Genomic DNA, 23,339 nt, shown 5'->3' with positions numbered 1-23,339 from the left:
TGCATACTTTTATTTACCAAAACACATATACAAGAATATTTATCGTAACACTATTCATTATGGCTCAAATCTAGAAACTTCCAAGTACATGGCGGTATAGTGGCATATAGCAACAAGAATGAGTGAACAACTAATTTGTTCAACCTGGATGAATCTCACAGATATGTTAAATAAAAGAAGTATTTACTATATAATTCCATTTATGTAAAGAAAAGGCAAAGCTAATCTCTACTGTTGAAGTCAGGCTAATGTTACCTTTGGGGGATAGTAACCGGCAAGGAACATGGGGGATTCTGGAGATGAGGATAATGCTATTTCTTTATCCGAATCCAGGTAGCATGAGACTGTTCCCTTTGTGAAAATTTCATTGAACTGTACATACAATACATCCTCATTTCCTCAGTACATAGTATGCGTCACCATAAAATTAAAAAAATAATTTCCAAGAGCTTTGTTACTGGTGAAGGGTATCCAGGTTCTTGACATTTTGAACAAATAAAGCAAGGAAAGAATGAAGCAGATGCATTGTAAACCAAAGAACACTCCACAGGATAGGAAGGGCCTAAGCAACCAGCGATTACAGAATTTTCTGGGGTTTAAATACCCTCTAGAGGTTTCCCATTGGTTAACACTACGTAAATGAAGTAGTGGTCAGCGATCAGTCTGATTGGTTGCTGGAGGGGACTTTCAACTTTTCATCTGCCACCCAAAGTGGGGGTTGCAAAGGGTCCTTTTGTTACTTGAGCTGGAAATTTGGGGTTTTCCCTTTGATTTAGTTCTAGGAAGTTAGCCTGAATTAGCCTTAGGTTCCCTGTCTCCAGACCCTATTCTCCTGCCTGTAACTTTTAGGAAATTAATGCCCGCCTGCAGACAACTTTCTCATCTAACTTTCACAACGACCCTGAGGCAGCAAGACTGTGGCAATGCTGAGAGCCTTTCAAGCTTTTTTGAATGGATATTTTCCAAGTCTGAGTGTACCTAGGTTAAGAAATTTAAGCAGTATATATATATATACACACACATATATTTTACAGAAGTGGCTGCTGGAGTGGGGATTTGAATGGGTAGGACTTTAGCCGCTCCAGCAGCCATTAACGCCCCACCCTGGTTATCCTAAAACGATTCCATTCATTTAAAAAAATAAGGTGCTTAGTATATAAGCATGACCTCAGCGATCCTATGTACACATCAACGTAAGAAAAAGGTCCTGTGCTTTTTACCGGAACAGCTTCAAGACAGGTATCCGAGCCCCTGGCTCCTCCCCAGTCCCCTTGCAATCAGATCCTTGTCTTCTAAAACCTGCCAAACCTAAGAGCTGCCTGAAGGCGGGTATGGCCTGTTGACTCCTGATTTTGACTCTAGTGACTTACTTCTGAGGTTGTTATGAGGACGGGGTGTGGCAAGACAAGGCCAGTCCCGCCTCAACTGTGGCAGCAGCGTCCCTGCCCTCCTGCCGAGCACACGTCACCAATAGCAGGACTCAGGTTTTTTTTTTTTTTTTTTTTTTGGAGACGGAGTTTCGCTCTTGTTACCCAGGCTGGAGTGCAATGACGCGATCTCGGCTCACCGCAACCTCCGCCTCCTGGGTTCAAGCAATTCTCCTGCCTCAGCCTCCCGAGTAGCTGGGATTACAGGCACGCACCATCATGCCCAGTTAATTTTTTGTATTTTTTTTTAGTAGAGACGGGGTTTCACCATGTTGACCAGGATGGTCTCGATCTCTTGACCTCGTGATCCACCCGCCTCGGCCTCCCAAAGTGCTGGGATTACAGGCTTGAGCCACCGCGCCCGGCCAGGACTCAGGTTTTATACACTGCCAAGTCTCTACCGACGTTGCTCACATCCACAGAACACAACCAACCAGGTTTAAACGAGTTCCAGTCACATACCTGAGCCATCACCACCTTATCCTGAAGGAATTTTGGCCATTATGCAAATCGATTGACCAAACATTTATTTACTTATTGAAGACACAAACTAAGAGATGGGGTGTAGCTGATTATCTAATTTGTTAGTCAATATGCCAGCAGTGTGCAGGTAATTACAGGGAACAGGAAAAAGTCAAATTGGTTGTAAATCATTAGATTATTTTCCTACTTTAAAACTTCCATTTTCTTCCCATATTAAAATAAAAACCAGACAACAAGCACGGGGGGGGGGGGCGGAAATACCCTCTTAAAATTAAAATTTCTCTTAGTAATTTGTTTTGTCTTCAGTTATAAAATTTATTTTATTTATTTATTTATTTATTTATTTATTTATTTTTGAGACGGAGTTTCGCTCTTGTTACCCAGGCTGGAGGGCAATGGCGCGATCTCGGCTCACCGCAACCTCCGCCTCCTGGGCTCAGGCAATTCTCCTGCCTCAGCCTCCTGAGTAGCTGGGATTACAGGCACGCGCCACCATGCCCAGCTAATTTTTTGTATTTTTAGTAGAGACAGGGTTTCACCATGTTGGCCAGGATGGTCTCGATCTCTCGACCTTGTGATCCACCCGCCTCAGCCTCCCAAAGTGCTGGGATTACAGGCTTGAGCCACCGCGCCCGGCTTATAAAATTTATTTTAAAGTTATAAACAATGAGGTGGATTGTAGAGTTATGTCTCTTTTAAAACGTTACCCATAAACAAAAACCAAGCAGCCACTTGCACTGCAACTCCCGTCAACTAGCAAATTCTGCACTCTTGCAAAACTTCCCACAGCGCTTCTTTACAAACATCGCGAGAGCAGAGTCGTCTCCGGGCGCACCCCGTCGCGTGTTCAACCCCTCCCACTTCCTGCTGACGACCTCCCTACGTCAGAGGTGCGTTGGAGCAAGTGAGCCGCGGTGCTTAGGACGGAAGTTCTCTCGGCGGAAGTGATCGCTGTGTGAATCGTGGGTGGGATGGCTGCGGGCCGCCTCTTTCTAAGTCGGTTTCGAGCACACTTCAGTTCCATGGCCCAGAGCCCACTCGAGGGCGTTCCCACCTCCAGGGGCCTGCACGCAGGGCGCGGGCCCCGAAGGCTCTCCATCGAAGGCAACATTGGTAAGGGCTGGAAAGCGGCTGCCAAGCCTCGGCCTCCGCCACGCAGGTGACAGAGGCTGGGAAAGGAGCTGAGCCCGGAAAGCCCCGCGTCTAATGCGGCCGGCCTCTCCTTCTGGGCTGCCAGGAGGGCCTTTCACCTCCCAAAGTGCACTGCAGATCTTTGCCTCCTTGATTTGTAGGATATCGGGCCTCTGTACCCGCCCACAGGGACGCATTTGTTGGGGCATAAAAGCCACGCAGCTAGTAGATAGGACAAGAATGTTATTAGCTGTTTGTAATAGATCGAAATTGAAGTGATAAGGGAGTGTAGTTTATTCTCCTAGATAGGGTTGCCAAATTTAGCAAAAAAAAAAAAAAAATTTTTTAATACAGTTAAAATAGGATTTAAAATAAACAGCAAATAATTTTGAGTGTGTGTCCTTTGCAATATTTGGTACATACACCAAAACGACAATGAAATCACTCATTTAAAATTCAGATTTAACTGAGTGTCCTGTATTTTTATCTGGCGACCCTATTCGAATAGAGTTCCTAAACTTCAGTCGTTCAAATAACCACATTCACAATTTTTGCCCTGTGCCTGTGCTAGTTGCATAATAATTTAAGGCTTTTCTTAGAAGAACCTCACTTTTTAAACTTTAAAAAGCATGCATTAAAAATAATTTTGTTATAAGAGCCAGTATCTTAAATAAAAAGTAGTCAAAACGCAAAATGAAGGCAAAGCATTTCAATTTAATGTTAATAAATTCTGAGGTTGATACTTTTTACCAAGGCACAGAGCCCTAAAAGGGACTTAACAAGTGTTGAGTTCTGAAGACATTCTAGCAGCAAACTGAGAATTTCTTTTTTTAAAAAATTCATTCCACAAATCACCCTTTGAGCCACTTCCATATGCCAGCACTGTTCTCGGCCTGGAGAATACAGCTGTGAATAGAACAAATAAATATCTCTGTTCTCTTGGAATTCAAATAGGGAGAGACAGACAATAAACAACATAAATTAAGCAAGGCGAACAATATGTTAGAGAGTAATGAGTACGATGGAGAAAAATCAGGGATGACGAATTGAGGGAGGTTGTCATTATTTTATATATTTTATTTTATTATTTCTTTGGAGTTGGAGTCTCACTCTCACCCAGGCTGGAGTGCAATGGCTCCATCTCAACTCACTGCAAGCTCCACCTACGGAGTTCAAGCGATTCTCCTGGCTCAGCCTTCTGAATAGCTGGGATTAGAGGTGTGTGCCACCATGCCCAGCTAATTTTTGTATTAGTAGAGACAGCGTTTCACCGTGTTGGCCAAGCTGGTCTCCAACTCCTGACCCCAGATGATTTACCTGCCTCGGCCTCCCAAAGTGCTGGAATTAACAGGTGTGAGCCACCACACCCAGCTGAAGTTGTCATATTAAATAAAATAAGCAAGGCCTCCCTGAGAAGGTGACATCTGAGCAAAAAACTGGAACAGGTGAGGGAGTGAAACGTGGATACCTGGAAGAAGAGTCTTCTAAGCAGAGTGAAGAGCAATTGGAAAGGCCCTGAGTTGGAAAGTGTGTTCAGGGAATAGGAGGGAAGTCATTGTGGCTGAAGTTGAGTGAGCAAGGATTGGAGTGGAGGGAAATGAGGGCAGAGACCCAAGGAGTGGCAGATTTTATAGACCTTATCATGGATGTTTAATCTTAGTCAGATGGGTAGCCATTGGGGTGTTTGCAAAGTCAAGTGACAGTTTTACTTAGATTATAAAAAGATCACTCACTGTGGCTGATATGTTGAAAGTAAAGGGTGTTAGTTGGTATTGCAATAATTATGGTATGTTCTACCATTGTGAAAGTGGTGAGACATGATTGAATTCTAGTTATATGTTAACTAAAAGTTAACTTTTAAGTAAAATTTAGTAGAGGAAGTGGTGAGAAATGATTGGGTTCTAGTTATACTTTAAGATAGGGCCAGTTGGATTTGGTGACAGATTGAATGCAGAGTGTAAGATAAAGAAAGGGGCCAATGATGACTCCAGTTATTTTGACTTGAGCACTTGAAAGATAGACTACTGATTTTCTTTATTTCCTCCTTTCCTTCCCCTTCCCCTCCCTTCCCATCCTCTCCCTTCCCCTCCTCTCCCTTTGCCTCCCCTCCTCTCCCCTCCCCTCCCCTCCCCTCCCCTTCCCTTCCCTTCCCTCTTTGCTGGGGTCTTGCCCTGTTGTCCAGGCTAGAATACAGTGATGCACTTGCATCTCACTGCAGCCTGCCTCCCCAGGCTCAAGCCATCCTCCCACCTTAGCCTCTGGAGTAGCTGGACTACAGATGTTTGCCACTCTGTTTGGCTAATGTTTTATATTTTTTGTAGAGACGGGGTCTCACTAATATTTCCCAGGGTGGTCTTAAACTCCTGGGCTCAAGCAGTCCTCCTGCCTTGGCCTCCCAAAGTGCTGGGATTTCAGGTGTCAGCCTTGGTTTTAAGCATGTTAGGTTTTTATATGCCTGTTAATATCCAAGTAGAGGTGTTGGATATGTAAGTTCAGAATTAGGGTCTCCCTGGGCTGACGCTGTAAATGTAGGTTGTATTTAATGCTAGGAGACTATGTGTGTTGATGAAAAGGACTGAGCCCTGGGCATGCAAAAAAGGTACTGAGACTGGGGAGATGGGAAAGAATAAGCAGAAACTGAGAAGGGATAACCACTGAGATAGGAGAAAAACAAAAGAGAATGATATCCTGGAAGCCAAGTGAAGAAGGTGTTCAGGTGGAGGGAATGATCAGCTGTGTTACACTGTTTAAGTAAACGAAGGTCTTTGGTGAACTTGAACAGTTTTAGGAGTGTTAGGAGTGAAATCCTAATTGGCATAGGTTCAAGGAGAATGGGAGGTGAGGAGAGTGGGTTAAGGTAACTGGAAGTTCTTAGAAAGGGAAGTCATGGGGTGGTAGCTGAAATTAGAAGAGGGTATGAGAGTTTAACATTTTTTTTTTGTGAGAAGAATTAGAGCATATTTGTAAGTTGATAGAAGTGGTAGAAAGGAAAATTGGTACATCAGGAGAGAGGATAGAATTGCTGGAGTGATTTCTTTTTTTTTTTTTTTAAGATGGAGTCTTGCACTGTCACCCAGGCTGTAGTGCAGTGGCACTGTCTCGGCTCACTGCAGTCTCTACTTCCTGGGTTCAAGCCATTCTCCTACCTCAGCCTCCCAAGTAGGTGGGAATACAGGCATGCACCACCACACCCAGCTAATTTTTGTGTATTTTTAGTAGAGATGGGGTTTCACCATGTTGGCCTAGATGGTCTCAATCTCTTGACCTTGTAATCCACCCGCCTCAGCCTCCCAAAGGGCTGGGATTACAGGTGTGAGCCACCATGCCCAGCCACTGGAGTGATTTTTTTTTTTTTTTTTTTTTTTTTTTTGAGATGGAGTTTTACTCTTGTTACCCAGGCTGTAGTGCAATGGCGCTATCTCAGCTCACCGCAACCTGCGCCTCCTGGGTTCAGGCAATTCTCCTGCCTCAGCCTCCTGAGTAGTTGGGATTACAGGCACGCGCCACCATGCCCAGCTAATTTTTTGTATTTTTAGTAGAGACAGGGTTTCACCATGTTGGCCAGGATGGTCTCCATCTCCTGACCTCGTGATCCACCCACCTCGGCCTCCCAAAGTGCTGGGATTACAGGCTTGAGCCACCACGCCCGGCTTGGAGTGATTTTTAAGTAAGCAAGGAAGAATGGGATCTAGTGCCCAATTGGAAAGAATTTAGCCTTAGCTAGGAGCACAGTTCATCCCTAGTAACAGTAGTGATGGCAAAATACATGAGCACCAACTTGAGTGGATGTGGTGGGAACTTGGGAAGGTCTTTTGGTTGTGTCTGTTTTCACAGTGAAATAAGAAGAAAGGTCATCAGCTGAGAGTGAATGTGGAGACAGAAGACATGAAATACTCTAGTGAATAAGAAAGAGAAATGTTGAATTGCTGGGCACCATTTAGGACCACTTGGAGTTAGTGGTCATGAGTTTAAAGCAAGACCAGTCACCATGGCTGTGTGTTTTTCTCCAGCCAAATCTGAAACATTGAAAGGAATGAGAAGGGAGAGTCCTGCTACTTGCCTGATGATGTTACTATTTAAAGATGTTCTGTACTGTACTTTGAGAAACATACCCCTAAAGGAAGATCTGTCCTCAAAGTCCAGAGAGAGAACAGGGTGCATCACAAAAGAAGTTCTTTGGACAGGTCATCAAATAAAGTTTGAGCTCCCTCTGTTTTCCTGACCGTTGCTTTTTACCCTTGTCACATTTCTCTGCTTCTTCCTTGCTTTCTCATGCAACAGAGGCTTACTGAGTACAGACTATGAGTCCACTCTCATGCTGAGCACAGCAGTGAATGGAATACAGCTCCTGCCCTTCAAGGAGCTCACAACCAAGTGGGAGAAACAGACTCAACTTAATTTTCATACTGTATGGTGAGATCCATGATTGGGCATGGAAAGCAAGAATCTGGGATAGGAATTCACAAGAGGAAGAAGAGGAAAAGGTGTGGCAGGCATAGAAAGCAACATGTGCCAAGGTGGTGAAGCCTGAAGAAACACATGCAGTTTTTTTTTTTTTTTTTTTTTTTTTTTTTTTTTTTTTAATTTTCGAGACAGAGTCTCACTGTCACCCAGGCTGGAGTGCAGTGGTACAATCTCGTCTCACTGAAACCTCTGCTTCCCAGATTCAAGCGATTCTCCTGCCTCAGCCTCCCAAGTAGCTGAGACTACAGGCATGTGCCCCCACACCTGGCTAACACATGCAGTTTTAATGAAAGAGAAGTAGTTGGATGTCCCTGGAGTTGAAGGGACCTGTGAGAGGGTGGCAGAACAAGAGGTTGGAAGGGTGGGATTTGCCATATGTTGAAGAGCTTTTTGGACCATGCTAGGAGTTTATCCTGTTGGCAGTGGGAGGCTGTTGAACACTTGAAGCCAGTGTGTGCCATGACCAGATGAATTTTAAAAAGGAAACTGTGTAGGATGAGAAAAAAAGCTTCAGAAAACAGGCACTTTCTTTGTATAGTTTGTTTGCTGCAGTACCCATAGTGCCTTGCATCCAGTTTGTTGGGTGAATGAATAGATGAATTGGAACACAGTTGAGTCTGTGTATTAGTTTTGTGGCTATTGGAGTTACTGGAGGGAGGAAAGATGCAGGCCTGAATAGAAGAACTGGAGAGACAGAAGTGATGGTTTGAGAGAGATTTTGGAAGTGGGATTGACAGAACTTGGTGGCCACTTGGAGGCGAGGGATAAGGAAGAGTAGAGGAGGGTTCATGAGGTTCATGAGGAAGAGGGAGTCTGGGGAGGTTAGAGTGATACATTTTGTTTGAGGTGCCTGTGAGACATAAAGAGACGTGTTCTGAGGCAGATTGGAATATGTGCCTGAAGTCAAGAGAGTCCGGAGATGGGCACTGAGGTTTCAGATGTGGAAGTTGTTGACTGGTGGGGGTAGTTGTTGAAGCCTTGGAAGTAAATGCAATTGCCCAAGAGAAGGGTGATGCAAAGTAGAATGGGGAAACCTAATCTGACTCTTTTTACTTTCATCTCCCACTACTCTTCATCACCCCACACACCCCGATGACTCTTCCCAGACAGAATTAGTCACTGCCTCCTCTGTGGGCTGACATAACATTTTGTACCCACAACTGCTGCAGCACTTGAGTTCTGCCTAGCTTGTTTGCACATTCACCACCTTCCTTGGGCTCTGACCACTCAGTGTGCTGTTCATCTTTCTGTGGCTGACACCTAGCCCCCACCTTGACCCAGTATACTGACCCAGTGTACTCAGTCAGTGCTGACCAGATTCTCAAATTCTGTGCTAAGATACCCATGTGGAAGTTAGGCTTGGTACCCACACAGGGAATATATTAAACTGCTTTTTAAATCAAGAGTGATGATATTCTGTAATCACAGGTAACATCCCCAAGCAAATCAGAATGAGAGCACCGATTCAGGAAACCCGAACAGGGAAGGTGAACCCCTTTCCTAACCAAAGTTAGCTAGGTTTAAAGAGGCTTTTCTTGTATTCCTTCTGTTCTGAGTCCTGTTATTCTGATCCCGAAGGTGCTGACAGTGGCACATAAAGAAAATGGATCAGTGAAGTAGCAACTTACAACTTCGTAAGTCATCTAGCATGACTTAGGAAGTCATATAAGATGTCTGATTGAAAGTCACATGCTTAGGCCAGGCATGGTGGCTCAAGCATGTAATCCCAGCACTTTGGAAGGCCAAGGTGGGTGGATTACCTGAGGTCGGGAGTTCAAGACCAGCCTGACCAACATGGTGAAACCCCCATCTCTTAAAAAAAAAAAGTGTGTATATATATATATATATATATATATATATATATATTTAAATTATACATATATAATATATATATAATGTATATTATATATAATATATATGTATAAAGAAAGTCAAAAGCTTGGTACCTAGAACCGCTGGAAAATCTAAAAAATAAAACACCTAGCCTGTCTTTTAAGAACTGTTCATCACCTCAGTGTATTATCTTATGATTATCTTATATTTACAAGCCTAAATTGAAGAAAAGATTACTGTAGGAAATCTTACTGTCATTGAGTCATCTCAGAGCATTTTTAGTTTATTTTCAAAGACAACCAGAGAAGAGGAAACTCTTTTACACTTTTCACTCAAGAGACTTGTACATAATGCAGTAGAGGGCTTCCCTAAGAACATGTTTCCTCCAGCATTCAAAATTAGGAACTTCACATCACTAATATGTGTCTTTTTCTTATTTTGAGTATAAATGATTGGGGAAAGAATCCTTGGGAAAAAATAGCTTATTTATTTCAAATACCGTATAGTGGATTCTCTGTGTCTGTGACTCTTCTCCTTCCATCCATCTATCACTATTCTCATACTTGGGATGCAAAGGTTCAGTCTCTGTCTTCAAAAGCAAGCTCTCGGTCTAGCTGGAGGGAATGATGAGTGAACAAATAATTACAGTGTAATCCTTTGGTAAACCAGAGCAGGTGGTAATTAACTCTGCTGAGAGATGAAGTGGAGCTGGAGAGAGTTCAAGGAGGCTTCACAGAGAAGGTGGCAGTGGAAAGCTGAATCACCTGGTAGGCAAGGCGGGGAGGAAGGCATGCCAGATCAGTGAGGGTCTTTTGTGCTGAACAGATGAGTTTGGATCATACTTAGGAAGGTGTGAGGAAGTTTCTTGGCTTTTTTAAAAATATGTATATATAAACAGTTTTTCATGGAAAAGAAGGCATCAAAGTAAAATGTATTAAGGTTTATTTATTTATTTATTTATTTTATTTTTTTTTTTTTTAGCCTGCTGACTGATTTTTATTAACTTTGCCCAGAATGCTTTTTTTTTTTTTTTTGAGACGGAGTTTCGCTCTTGTTACCCAGGCTGGAGTGCAATGGCGCCATCTCGGCTCACCGTAACCTCCGCCTCCTGGGTTCAGGCAATTCTCCTGCCTCAGCCTCCTGAGTAGCTGGTATTACAGGCACACGCCACCATGCCCAGCTAATTTTTTGTATTTTTAGTAGAGACGGGGTTTCACCAAGTTGACCAGGATGGTCTCGATCTCTTGACCTTGTGATCCACCCACCTCAGCCTCCCAAAGTGCTGGGATTACAGGCTTGAGCCACCGCGCCCAGCCCAGAATGCTTTTAAGCTTGGAGCCAGTGTGATCCTGGGTACTCAGTCTTGGGATTGGAACATAGCTTGAGGGCGAGCTGTCAGCCTAAATCATCATTTCAGTGATAGTACCTACCACTTAGTAGCTGCTCCATAAACATTTGTTGATTGAATGAATGAGTGAATGAATGCAGCATCAAATACAGTTCCTGAAATAAAGACTTCAAATTTTCTTTGGAAGGATTTTTTTAAAAAGACAAGACAGTTTTATATGTTCTGCCTTTGCTGGATTTTGGTAAAAAATTTCAAAATTGGATTTTTTTTTCCTCATGTTTTTTCATCTTGTTGAGGAGTTGAAAATGCCGAGAGGTGATAAATATAGACTCCTATGAAATACAACTGTATTAAATGTAAAATAATAGGATCTGTTATTTTGGTTATTACATCACATGCTATCTTACTACTAGAGTATAGCAATACATAGCTATGGTAGGCATTGTAAGTTTATAGATAATTTTGTGGGGAGAAAAAAGCATGGCCTAGGAAAAGATGAGTGGTAACAACAGAACTCTGGCCCAGCTTGAGGAATGAGAATTGTGGAGCTAATGAAAATCAACATGTTGAAGTAATATACTCTTAACAAAGTACCGGCTGGGCATGGTAGCTCATGCCTGTAATTCCAGCTCTTTGGGAGGCTGAGGTGGACGGATCACCTGAGGTCAGGAGTTCAAGGCCAGTCTGGCCAACATGGTGAAACCCTACCTCAACTAAAAATACAAACATTAGCCAGGTGTAGTGGCACATGCCTGTAGTCTCAGCTTCTCGCGAGGCTGAGAGGCTGGGAGGCTGGATAATTACTTGAACCTGGGAGTGGGAGGTTGCAATGAGCCAAGATTGCCCCAGTGTACTCCAGGCTGGGCAATAGAGCAAGACTCTGTCTCCAAAAAAGGTAACAGCAGTAGCTCATGCATATACATGTAATCCCAGCACTTGTGGGAGGCTGAGGCAGGCTGATCACTTGAACTCAGGGGTTTGAGACCATCATGGACAAGATGGTGAAGCTCTGCGTCCACCAAAAATACACGCAAAAAATTAGCCGGATGTGGTGTCACCGGCCTGTAGTTCCAGTTAGGAGGGTGAGGTGAGAAGATCACCTGAGCCCTGGAGGCAGAGGTTGTAGTGAGCCAGGATTGCACCACTACACTCCAGCCTCGGTGACAGAGAGAGACCCCCATCTCAACAAAAGGAAAGATAACAGCTAAGCTAAGATGTAACTAAATTGCAGTAAGTCTGAGATAATGACATCATAAGAGATTGGCTAAAGAAGTATGGCTTTCTGTAGACCAGGGTTTTCTGGTTACTGCGAGGAGGCGTCTGAAGCAGTGGAGAGCCAGATACCACCATTCTTATGAATCCCCTGTGAACACCTTGAAACATTTGTCTTAAAAAAACAAAAAAAACCAAAAAAACCTATTATGATCTGTTATCACTGCACTAAGAAGGTTATACTGTGTCTGGCTTTAATAAAAATATATAACTGAATTATTATTATTACGTTTTGAAATGGAGTCTCACTCTGTCTCCAGGCTGGAGTGCAGTGGCGCAATCTCTGCTCACTGCAGTCTCCGCCTCCCGGGTTCAAGCGATTCCCCTGCCTCAGCTTCTCGAGTAGCTAGGATTTCAGGCACCTGCCACCACATGCAGCTATTTTTTGTATTTTTAGTAGAGACTGGGTTTCACCATGTTGGCTAGGATGACCTTGATCTCCTGACCTCATGATCCGCCTGCCTTGGCCTCCCAAAGTGCTGGGATTACAGGTGTGAGCCACCATGCCCCACCTTGAATTATTTTTTAAAGTAATTATTCCATATCTATGGATGGTACCTGGCATAGCTCAATTGCAGTGGAATTAGTTTAAGACATACTGCCCCATAGTGAATTATCCAGGCTCTCCAAGCCCTAGAAACATGAATGGCACAGCTCTCAGGACCTTTTACCACCATTTACCGTCATTGTGTGTGGAAGCTGCCTTCTGATTACTAACCTGGCTTTCCAGAAGCCTTGGAATGGGACATGGGTTACAGAGTACCCTGGGTATTGGATGTTACTGTTCCAGTCATTGGAACTGTATATTTCCTATTATATCTAATTTGTTGGCATTCCAGAGTTTGTATGTTTAAATTGCATGAGTCAATTTCCTGGAGTCCTGACTGCTGTTAGATGAACTAATAGTGTCTGACCTCAGAGGTGAAGTTGGCATTTCTCAAACCTCAGAGCCCTTCCTTTCCATCTGCAACAATTTTTAAAAAATTTTTTTTAAAAAAATATGGATGCTTCACGAATTTGCGTGTCATCCTTGCACAGGGGCCATGCCAATCTTCTCTGTATCATTCCAGTTTTAGTATATGTGCTGCCAAAGCGAGCCCTGCAACAATTTTTTTAAGGTAATTGTTTTTGTTTTGTTTTGTTTTGTTTTTGAGACGAAGTTTCGCTCTTGTTACCCAGGCTGGAGTGCAATGGCGCGATCTCGGCTTACCGCAACCTATGCCTCCTGGGTTCAGGCAATTCTCCTGCCTCAGCCGCCTGAGTAGCTGAGATTATAGGCATGCGCCACCATGCCCAGCTAATTTTTTGTATTTTTAGTAGAGACAGGGTTTCACCATGTTGGCCAGGATGGTCTTGATCTCTTGACCTCGCGATCCACCTGCCTTGGCCTCCCAAAGTGCTGGGATTACAGGCGTGAGCCACCGCGCCCGGCCAAGGTGATCGTTTTTAACTTTTAAAATATATAAGTAATTCTAACAATTATTCAATCCCAGCCATCTAACAAATCAGCTACGTTTATCTTTTCATATTAAAATAGCTTTTTAGCCTATAGGCAGCGACCATATTTTAGACTTATTAAACAACCTAAAATCTAAATACTGACAATCTGGGTTAAGTATTTTAAGCGAGGGCTTACTCAGGACAGACAGGTATCTGATGATATACACATTCAACCCCTTGGCACCTGACCAGTGTGGTAGAAATGCAGAGCTAGAGAAGTCCTGAAGAAGTGGGACCTTAGGCTTGGTGGGGGAAAGAATTTAGACACAGGCCTAGGAGAGCAGGGGAGGGCATTTATTCATTGGAGTGTGGGAAGAGCAGGGTTTGAACAAATGTGAAGAAGCACACACAAGTTAGGTGGAGGTGGGGACTGAGCGATGAGCGTGACTGTACAAATTCACAGATTCATGCTGTTTGTTCTTATCCTGCCTATTCACAGAGGAGTTGGGGTGGCATGTAGTAAATGTCATCTATTAGATGTGTGGGTTCTTGTGCTGAGACATCAGCACCCCAATCAGTAACCATGAGTGGAAGGATGCCCCCCTTCTTTCCCTTGAGGAAGATTACTTATGATAGAGGGGATTGAGCTCCAGATACAGTCTAAAGATTCATTTTTTGTTTTTCACAAATGTAGGTTTTAGAGGGAACTGAAATTAATAACATTGGATATTTTATTCATTTGGCCAGGTTATTAGATTGTACTTTGTTTTCTACCCTGGAGAAGCCCCATCCTCTAGCTGGAGAAACAATGACAATTGCAGTGAGGGAGTCTTACCCAGAATACCAAGCCAAGCACAAAGGAGGACTAGCTAAGCCAGCTTAGAGGTGTCAGGATCTGGAAAGGCTTCACACAGAAGGTACATCTTAGAGCCTTGAGGATTGAGTAAGAGTTTGTCAGGTGAGGAGAGGAGGTGCTTCAGGAAATGGGAGAGCATGTACAAAGTCATATTTGCAAGAGAGAACATGGCATGATTGGAGTTTGATTCTGCAGGAGTGTAGGTTGCCTGAAGGAAAGCCCAGGCCAGAGAGGGATATGCAGGGATCAGATCTTGTGTCTTGCAGACCATGTTGAAGAGCTTGTAGTTTGTCATGAAGCTTGTACAGGCCTTAGCTCAGATTTCACTGGCTTCCCATTGCCCTTAGAATAGATTCAGAGCTCTTACCGTGGCCACGAGGCCCTATGTGACCTGGCCCTGGACTGCCCATATGGCCATGCCCATCTTGAGCCACTCCTCCATCGCTTGCCCATGCTGTAGCCAATAGGGAGCTGTCAAAAAATTGTAAGCAGTGCTGTTTCGTGTTCAGTCTGACCACAGTGTGGAGCATGGATTGAAGAGGGCAAGGCCAGCATCAGAAAGGTAAGAGACGATAAGAAGCTATTCTTGAGCATGGAGATGGGAATGGAGAGAAAATGACAAATATGAAAAACTTAGAAGCAAATGCAGAAGGATTTGGTGGCCGCTTGAGGTTTGGCAAAGGAGGGACTTCGTCAGTGAGTGGTTGGTGCGTTCATACCCTGTGGTCTGGGATACAGGAGGAAGCTCAGTTTGGTGGGAAAGATGATTAGTTCATTTAGGAAATATGTTGACTTTGAGGTGTTTGTGGAATGTCCCAAGTGGAGATGTCTGGAGGGTTTTTGAATAGTGTCTGAGGAGCTCAGGGAGGTATGGGCCAAACCTTGGTATAAATGGGAAAAGATAACTTGAATGTTGTGGTACTAGGTTGATTTCATCTCCAAAATACTTCTCGAAACAACCACTACTTTTTACTTCTCTGCCGTCACCCCAGGGCAAGCTGCTATATCTTTTAACTAGTCTGCTGCTTCTGCTTCAGCCCTTTCTTACACAGCTGGTGGAGTGATCTTTTAAAAATGAGGAGTCGGCCAGGTGCAGTGGCTCAGGCCTGTAATCCCAGCACTTTGGGAGGCCCAGGCTGGTGGATCATGAGGTCAAGAGATCAAGACCATCCGTGGTGAAACCCTATTCTCTAATAAAAATACAAAAATTAGCTGAGTGTGGTGGTGTGAACCTGTAGTCCCAGCTACTTGGGAGCCTGAGGCAGGACAATCACTTAAACCCAGGAGGTGGAGGTTACAGTGAGCCAAGATCGCACCACTGCACTCCAACCTGGTGAAAAGGTGAGACTCCATCTCAAAGCAAAAAAAGAGAAGGAGTCTTGTAATTCCCCTACTTAAAACCAATCCTCACTGACGTCCCATTGCCCTTAGAATAGAATTCAGTCTTCTTATCATGTCTATGAAGCCCAGTGTGTGTGACCTGGCCCTGGCCTCCTTGTCTATGTGGCCACACCCATTTTGAGCCATTCCTTCATCACTTGCTCATGCTGTAGTCATACTGGCTTCTTCTAGGGCCTCAAACTTCTGTGTTGTTGTGTGGCAAGTTCTTTCTCTTCCCGTTGCATGAATTGTCATCTTTCAGGTCTCACCTTAGATGTCATTTTTTCAAAGGAGCCTTCTCTGACCTCCTGGGCCATCCTGCATTTTTTTGTAGCACCTAACACAACTTTTTAGTATTTAATTGTGTGTTTGTCTACTATCTGTTACCCATACAAGCTCTGTGAGGGCAAAATCCATTCTGTGTTTTGTTTACCATTGTACCCACAGTGACTGACAGTCCTGAGCACATAGTCAGCACTCCATGAATATTTGTTAGATTTGTTGAATGAAAGATTATAATCATTTTTATTTTTTATCTTGAAAAATTTAGAAATTTTACACTGTCACAGTACAAATAGGATGGTGACTCAAGTGATAGAACTTATGGAGCTGATTTCATCTACTTTTATATTTTCAACTGTAATTAAATGCTCTGCTTCTGGAAGGTTGAGACATGGAAATTGCAAATTAAATCTTGAAGGAATTTTTCTTCGTTGTTGGCTGTATTCATTATGATGGCTCTGGTTTGCATGGATTGACCTATTATCAGTCTGACAATGGTTTGGCTGCTGAGTTTGAAATTCAGAAAACTGATACTTATTCCCTTGAGTTGGGTGTTTGTGCCAGAGTTTAGCAGCTAGCCTTCTCCTTCAGCCCTGATTTGGGAAGCATCCCAATACATGCTGTTTGCATTGCAGCTGTGGGAAAGTCCACCTTTGTGAAGTTACTCATGAAAACTTACCCAGAGTGGCACGTAGCTACAGAACCTGTAGCGAGATGGCAGAATATCCAGGCTGCTGGCACCCAAAAAGTAAGTTTTTAGCTGTGGTGGGTAGTTGGCAGGCATGGGTGAATAATCTAATTGTCATAATTTAATTTACTCTGAGTGGGTAAAGTAGCCCGGATTGAGTATCCTTTTTAAAATAGCTTCATTCCAGAAAGCAGACCACATACACCAGAGAGGATATGACTTGTTTGAATATGTGTAGTTTTGATTTTTGTGGTTTTTATATGTCTATCTGAGTGACTGCCTCTGTTGTTTGTGGTTTTCCAAAGCATGTCCAACCATCATGTATGGCTTTGAAGATGAATTTTGTCATTCCTACACTTAAGTATTTATGTTATTACTAAAGCTAACCACTAGCATTAATAACTAATTATAGTGATTTTAACTTTTTAATAAAGTCTTAGAAATTGGAAGGGATATTAGAGAGGTTCCTGCCACACTTTGAGTCAATGGGAGAGGTAATTGCTAACATTTATGAGCACATACTATGTGCCAGGCACTGTACTATGCCAAGCATGGTACATTTCACTTATACCTCATGGCTTAGGCCCTGGTGTCAAGACTACAGCTTTGGCAGAGGCCATAGGGTTGGTATCCAGCCACATGAGTGAATAAGGAAGGACCTGTTTCGACAGGACCCTCAGGAGTGGAAGCACCATTCCTCCTCAGGCACCATGAACTTCTGCCACCACCTGAACATTCACCGAGTGGCGCATTCTGGCTCTTAACTCTAATTACTAGACAATTCTGCCTTTTAATCAGCCACGTTGCACCCCTGTGACTCTGACTCATTGGTTCAAGTTCTGCCTCCTAAGTCTTTTAACTTTTCCCTGTAACAACCCTATATATAGTTGAAGGCAATGATTTTCCTGTTCTTTCTCCCCCTCAAGTCTGTCTCCCTTTTTTTTTTTTTTTTTTAAAGTCTCATTCTGTCACCCAGCCTGGGGTGCAGTGGTGTGATCTCAGCCCACTGCAACCTCCACCTCCTAGGTTCAAGCAGTTCTCATGCCTCCGCCTCCCGAGTAGTTGGGACTATGGGTGCATGCCATCACTCTGGGCTAATTTTTGTATGGGGTTTCGCCATGTTGGCCAGGCTGGTCTCAAACTCCTGGTCTCAAGCAGTTCACCTACCTTGGCCTCCAAAGTGCTGGGATTATAGGCACGAGCCACCAAGCCTGGTCCAGTCTTCTCTCTTTCAAGCCAAACACCTCCAGTTTTCCTCCAGGCTATTCTTTACTCTGAAGTAACTTTACCTAAGCGATGACCCCTAATTTGTTCACTTTCCACTTTGAATTTACTAAGAGTGCTATTTGGAGGTGAACAGGACATTCTGGATATAGGCTTAAGTGGGACAGAGTATCATGGAACTTGTTCCTGGGTACCATTTTTCTTTTTTATTCCAACCCAGAATTGTGTTACCTTTTGTGGCTGGCATATCATGCCTGTTGAGGATTTTTGCTTCTTAAGTTGTCTGTTTATATGTCTGTATGTGTGCCTGTGTGTATATTTGTAAAATTAACTTTCCTATGTAGGAATAAATTATGTATCTTTTTCTGAGTATACCACAGGTCACCTTTTGAGATTTCAAAATACGGTCATGGGCCACATAATGATGTTTCTGTCAATGATAGACCATGTATACAATGGTGGTTCCATAAGATTATAACAACATATTTTTACTGCACCTTTTCTATGTTTAGATATACAAATACTTACCATTGTATTACAGTTGCCTGTAGGATGTGATACAGTAGGATGCGATAGAGCTTTGTAGCCTAGGAGCAATAGGGTATACCATATAGCCTAGGTGTGTAGCAGGCTATCCCATTTAGGTTTGTGTGAGTACATTCTGTGATGGTCACATGGTGACAAAATTGCCTAATGATGCATTTCTCCGAACATACTCCTGTTGTTAAGGATACATGACTGTATGTCCACAATTGTTTGATACTCCTCCCTTCAAGAAGTAGAGCATGATTCTTGCCTTGAATGTGGCTGGACTTTGTGATTTGTTTCTAGTAAATAGAAAGTAGCAAAAACAAGAAACACCTTTCTAGGGTAGGTCATAAGACCTACCCTAGCTTTCGTCTTGCTCTGGGGGAAACCAGCTGTTGTGTCAGAAAGCAGCCTGTTCAAGGGGCCCACACCAGGGGAACCAGCGACAGTCCAGCCTTCAAACGACCATAGCCTTAGCCAACATCTTGACTGAAACATCATGAGAAACCCTGAGGCCCAGCCACCTGGCTAAGCTGCTTCTCAGATTCCTGCCCCTTAGAAACTGAGATAATGAATGTTTAAGCCACTGAACTTTGGAGTAATTTGTTAGGCAGCAATAGATAATTAATCATCCTATAATCCCATTATTCACAGGTAAAATGGACTTTTTTCTACAAAGAAAATGTATAGATTTACATGCACTTACATAAATGTATAAAATATATATACATTTGCTTTTTGAAACAAAAATTGTGATTGTCACCTGCATGTCACTTAATAGACAAGATCTTCCTTTCCTAGTGATGTCCTTTTAATGGTTGTAGTGTACTACACAATGTGAATATTATTTAGTTATCCAGTCCTCTATTTTGAGTATTTCATTTTCTAATTTTTCCTGTTATAAACAGTGTTGCAATGATGAATATCATTGTAGCTATGCTGTTTTTACGTTTTTTAACGTAAAGCCATGTTTTGTGTGTCTTTGTATTCTTCAGTGAATTGCCTGTTCAGACCCCAGGAGTTTGAGACCAGCCTGGATAGCAAAGTGAGACCCTATCTCTATTTAAAAAAAAAAAAAAAAAAAAAAAAAAAAGTTTTATAAAGTAGATGGGGACAGTGGTATGCACAGTAAAGGTTGAAATAAATGTTAGTTCCTTTTTTTATACCCTTATGGTACCCTGCCCATGTAGTGCCTCATCCACATAGGCCTTCAGTTACTGGTGATTAAATGAATAAATATAGATCCAAAGTGTTTTTGTACAAAACTCACTTTTGCATTGTTGAGTCAACAGCAGACCCAGAAAAGAATCTGAGGCTGGTCAGTCGTGGTGGCTTACTCCTGTAATTCCAGCACTTTGGGAGGGTGAGACGGGTGGATCACCAGAGGTCAGGAGTTCGAGACCAGCCTGGCCAACATGGTGAAACCCCATTTCTACTAAAAGTACAATAATTAGCTGGTGGTGGTGACGGGCGCCTGTAATCCCAGCTACTCAGGAGGCTGAGGCAGGAGAATCTCTTCAGTTCTTGGGGTGGGGAGAGGGGGTGAAGGTTGCAGTGATCTGGGAGGTTGCAGTGAGCTGAAATTGAGCCACTGCACTCCAGCCTGGGCAGTAGAGTGAGACTCTGTCTCAAAAAAAAAAAAAAAAGAATTCTGGGCTGCTGAACATCCTACACTTGTGCCTACTTGCACATGCCGAGTAAGTGAAACACTTCAAATTATATTTCACAAAATCTCTAGAATGAAGGAGGGATTTGTTTTCATTTAACAAACAAATTCTAATCCTTATATAAAAGATAGAATTCTGTTTGGTGGTTGATTGGTTGGATTTTCAAATAAGCAGTTGCTTTCTTGTTTGCCTTGAAATTTTATAAACAAATAGCTACAGATGGAAGCTTAAAAGAGAGGCTACATAGTGTTATAGTGGAAAGATTTGATTCCAAGTTAAATTTTAGTTGGTTGTTGACTGTTATTTCCTCCCCAGACAGACTTCACAAATCCCTCAATCAGTGATTGTGTTAATTCTATATATGGTTCTTCCTTTGCTTTTGTTATATTGAAAGTGGCATGTAATTTCCCTTTAGAGAGTCTTGTCTAATAGGTAGGAAAATCTCTGACCCGATGCTTAACTCACACCTGGAATCCCAGCACTTTAGGAGGCTGAGGTGGATGGATCATGAGGTTGAGGTCAGGAGATCGAGACCAACCTGGCCAACATGATGAAACCCCGTCTCTACTAAAAATACAAAAATTAGTCTGGCATGGTGGTATATACCTGTAGTCCCAGCTACTCAGGAGGCTGAGGCAGGAGAATCGCTTGAACCTGGGAGGCAGAGGTTGCAGTGAGCTGAGATCGTGCCACCACACTCCAGCCTAGGCAACAGAGCAAGACTCCATACCCCGCAAAAAATCTCATCCCTGATTATTTTATTTTTTAATTAATTAATTAATTAATTTTTGTGACGGAGTTTCATTCTTGTTGCCCAGGCTGGAGTGCGATGGCATAGTCTTGGCTTACTGCAACCTTTACCTCCTGGGGTCAAGCGATTCTCCTGCTTCAGCCTCCCGAGTAGCTGGGATTATATTATACTCAGCCTCCGGAGTAGCTGGGATTACAGGCATGCACCACCGTGTCTGGCTAATTTTGTATTTTTAGTAGAGACAGGATTTCTCCATGTTGGTCAGGCTGGGCTTGAACTCCCAACTTCAGGTGATCCCTGAGACCACCTCGGCCTCCCAGAGTGCTGGGATTACAGGCATGAGCCACTGCACCCAGCCTGATTATGAAATTTTGACTAAGCTGGGGATCTGATTTTACCTTTTTGGTGGAAGGAACCTTTTGTAATTTCTTCCCTCATTTATTATTAAACCTGTTTGGGGGAGGTAGAGGTGTGTGTGGAGGGGTGTATGTTATGGAGTAAATATGCTTTCTAGGAAGTTTTTTTTTTTTTTCTTTTTAATCATCCTCTAGGCCTGCACTGCCCAAAGTCTTGGAAACTTGCTGGATATGATGTACCAGGAGCCAGCACGATGGTCCTACACATTCCAGACATTTTCCTTTATGAGCCGCCTAAAAGTACAGCTGGAGCCCTTCCCTGAGGAACTCTTACAGGCCAGGAAGCCAGTACAGATCTTTGAGAGATCTGTGTACAGTGACAGGTAAGACACCAAGCCTTCCACCGGTCACACCCACCGGTCACCAAGCCTTCCACCGGTCACAAGCTGCCTGTTTACTCTTCTTGCACAGATCCTACACTGCTCTGGTCATTGAGAATTATACTTTGAAAAATTGTCTTCTTTTTTAAAGACAACACTATACAGATTTTCCAGAGTTCTACTTCTACCAAATTGTCATCTATGTTAAGAAAGGAAATTGTGGTTTTCATAAACTGAATGCTTCGAATTTCTTACATTGCTACTGATTACCTTATGTTTCCTTATTTTCTGGCGTGGAGCAAGCTGGTAGCCACCTAATGTAATCATCACATGCTAAAAGGCACAGAATAGACATTTAAGTAGCAGTGTATATTCTAGGAAATCAAATGAATCAGTGGTTGGTTATCCTCTTTAAGAAAAAAACAGACGGAATTAAAATTTGTGTTCCTAAAAGTGATATAAGAGATATTTTCAGCCTTTTTTTATTCTTCAAGAAAGGATGCTTAGGCAGAAATAGCACATCTATTAAACTGGCTTCTGTCTCAGATTTAGCCCTTTTTGACCCCTTCTTCTGTGAGAGGGCTTCTTGCTGGCTAGAGTCTAGTGGGTATCGGTGCCTGTGTCAGATCAGGGATGGCATCATCCTGACCACCTGAGGGAGTGAGATGTGAAGTCACTTTTAATGCAGGCTAGCAGCTACCCTGGGAAGTGAGCCCATCTGCTCCAGAAGAGCTAGGACATACAGGCTCCAGAATGCTTGGCTCTGCCACAGAGACCAGGCTGTGACTTGAGGTTAAGCTGCCTAGAGACAAAGTCAAGATGGCTTGATCTGGACACTGCTGGGGTTTTTCTTGTCTGAAGCCTATGAATGACCAGTATCAGTGTGAAATGGTGCTTTCAAGCAGTGTGATCTTTCTTAAGCCTCTTTGAAGTATCAAAATGGAAAACGGTACATTTTTGTTGTCTATTCACTGCTGAAGACACTTAGTTACTCTTAATTCCAAATTAGACAAACTAGTTCTATTTCTTAGTGCTCCCAGAAAGCTTCCTAGAAGAAAAAATAAGGGGACATTTGTAAATGACAAGTGATTTTTCTGACTTTACCCCCAAATCATGTAAGATATGTAAAACAAACCCTATAAACTATGCATCCCTTCTTTATGTAACCCGAGAGAACCTACTTTTTATAAAAGCTAAACATGTGAATTACAAATAGCTGGGCTGTAGGTTTTAATTCTTTTCAGCTGTTGGATGTGCCACCTGCCTGTTTTCCTCTCTTCTCTCCCAAGCCATGCCTCTCGGACTCAGAAGTTGAAGGGGTTACTTGGAAAATCTTGTGAGTTAGTTGGAAACAGAGTCAGTTTTTTTTGTTGTTGTTTTGTTTTGTTTGTTTTTAAGACGGTGTTTCACTGTGTTGGCCACAGGTTGAACTCCTGACCTCAGGTGATCCGCCCGCCTTGGCCTTCCAAAGTGCTGGGATTACAGGCGTGAGCCACCACACCCGGCCCAGAGTCAGTTTTCATTTCTAGTCCCCTCATAAAGTGGGCATGTGAGACCCTCAGAGGAAAATAGAGAAGTAGAAACACTTTGTTAATTAGAAATGCATTAATAAGCTATGCGGATCTTAACCTTTGCTTGTAAAGGAAGAGGTAAGAATTGATAACACTATGGGCGTACAGCATTCTTCCAGGTACTATCTTCAGTGAGGGCATTTTTGAGACAGAAAGGAAAACTAATTACAAGTTCTAATCCTGAGGGTAATTTAGACTTTGTTCACTCAGCACAGATTTATTGAATGCCTCCTCTGTGGAGGCACCAGTTCCTGCCTA

At 43.0% G+C, this 23,339-nt stretch overlaps 1 protein-coding gene and 1 non-coding gene across 5 annotated transcripts in view; one reads left to right on the top strand and one right to left on the bottom strand.

Moving 5' to 3' along the window:
- Window positions 1-2,787: 2,787 nt before the first annotated feature.
- The window catches only part of DGUOK (deoxyguanosine kinase), a 35,569-nt gene continuing 15,017 nt past the window's right edge, over window positions 2,788-23,339 (top strand). For 2 of the 4 annotated variants that reach the window (XM_074398209.1, XM_074398205.1), the window contains exons 1-3: window positions 2,788-3,023; window positions 16,552-16,664; window positions 21,326-21,513. In XM_074398209.1, the coding sequence (XP_074254310.1) occupies window positions 2,882-3,023; window positions 16,552-16,664; window positions 21,326-21,513 (443 nt within the window). In that variant the 5' untranslated portion in view covers window positions 2,788-2,881. The remainder of the gene's footprint in view (window positions 3,024-16,551; window positions 16,665-21,325; window positions 21,514-23,339) is intronic. The other 2 variants (XM_003922599.4, XM_074398212.1) reach the window with 2 other exon arrangements.
- Window positions 12,952-13,058, bottom strand: LOC120362035 (U6 spliceosomal RNA). Its single transcript, XR_005578038.1, has one exon. It is a non-coding gene; the product is annotated as a U6 spliceosomal RNA (small nuclear RNA).

Source organism: Saimiri boliviensis, chromosome 1 (assembly GCF_048565385.1).
Source record: "Saimiri boliviensis isolate mSaiBol1 chromosome 1, mSaiBol1.pri, whole genome shotgun sequence".
Classification (NCBI taxonomy): Eukaryota; Metazoa; Chordata; class Mammalia; order Primates; family Cebidae; genus Saimiri; species Saimiri boliviensis.
The sequence above is the reverse complement of the archived record's forward strand: the minus strand, read 5'-3'. Positions and strand labels throughout refer to the sequence as shown.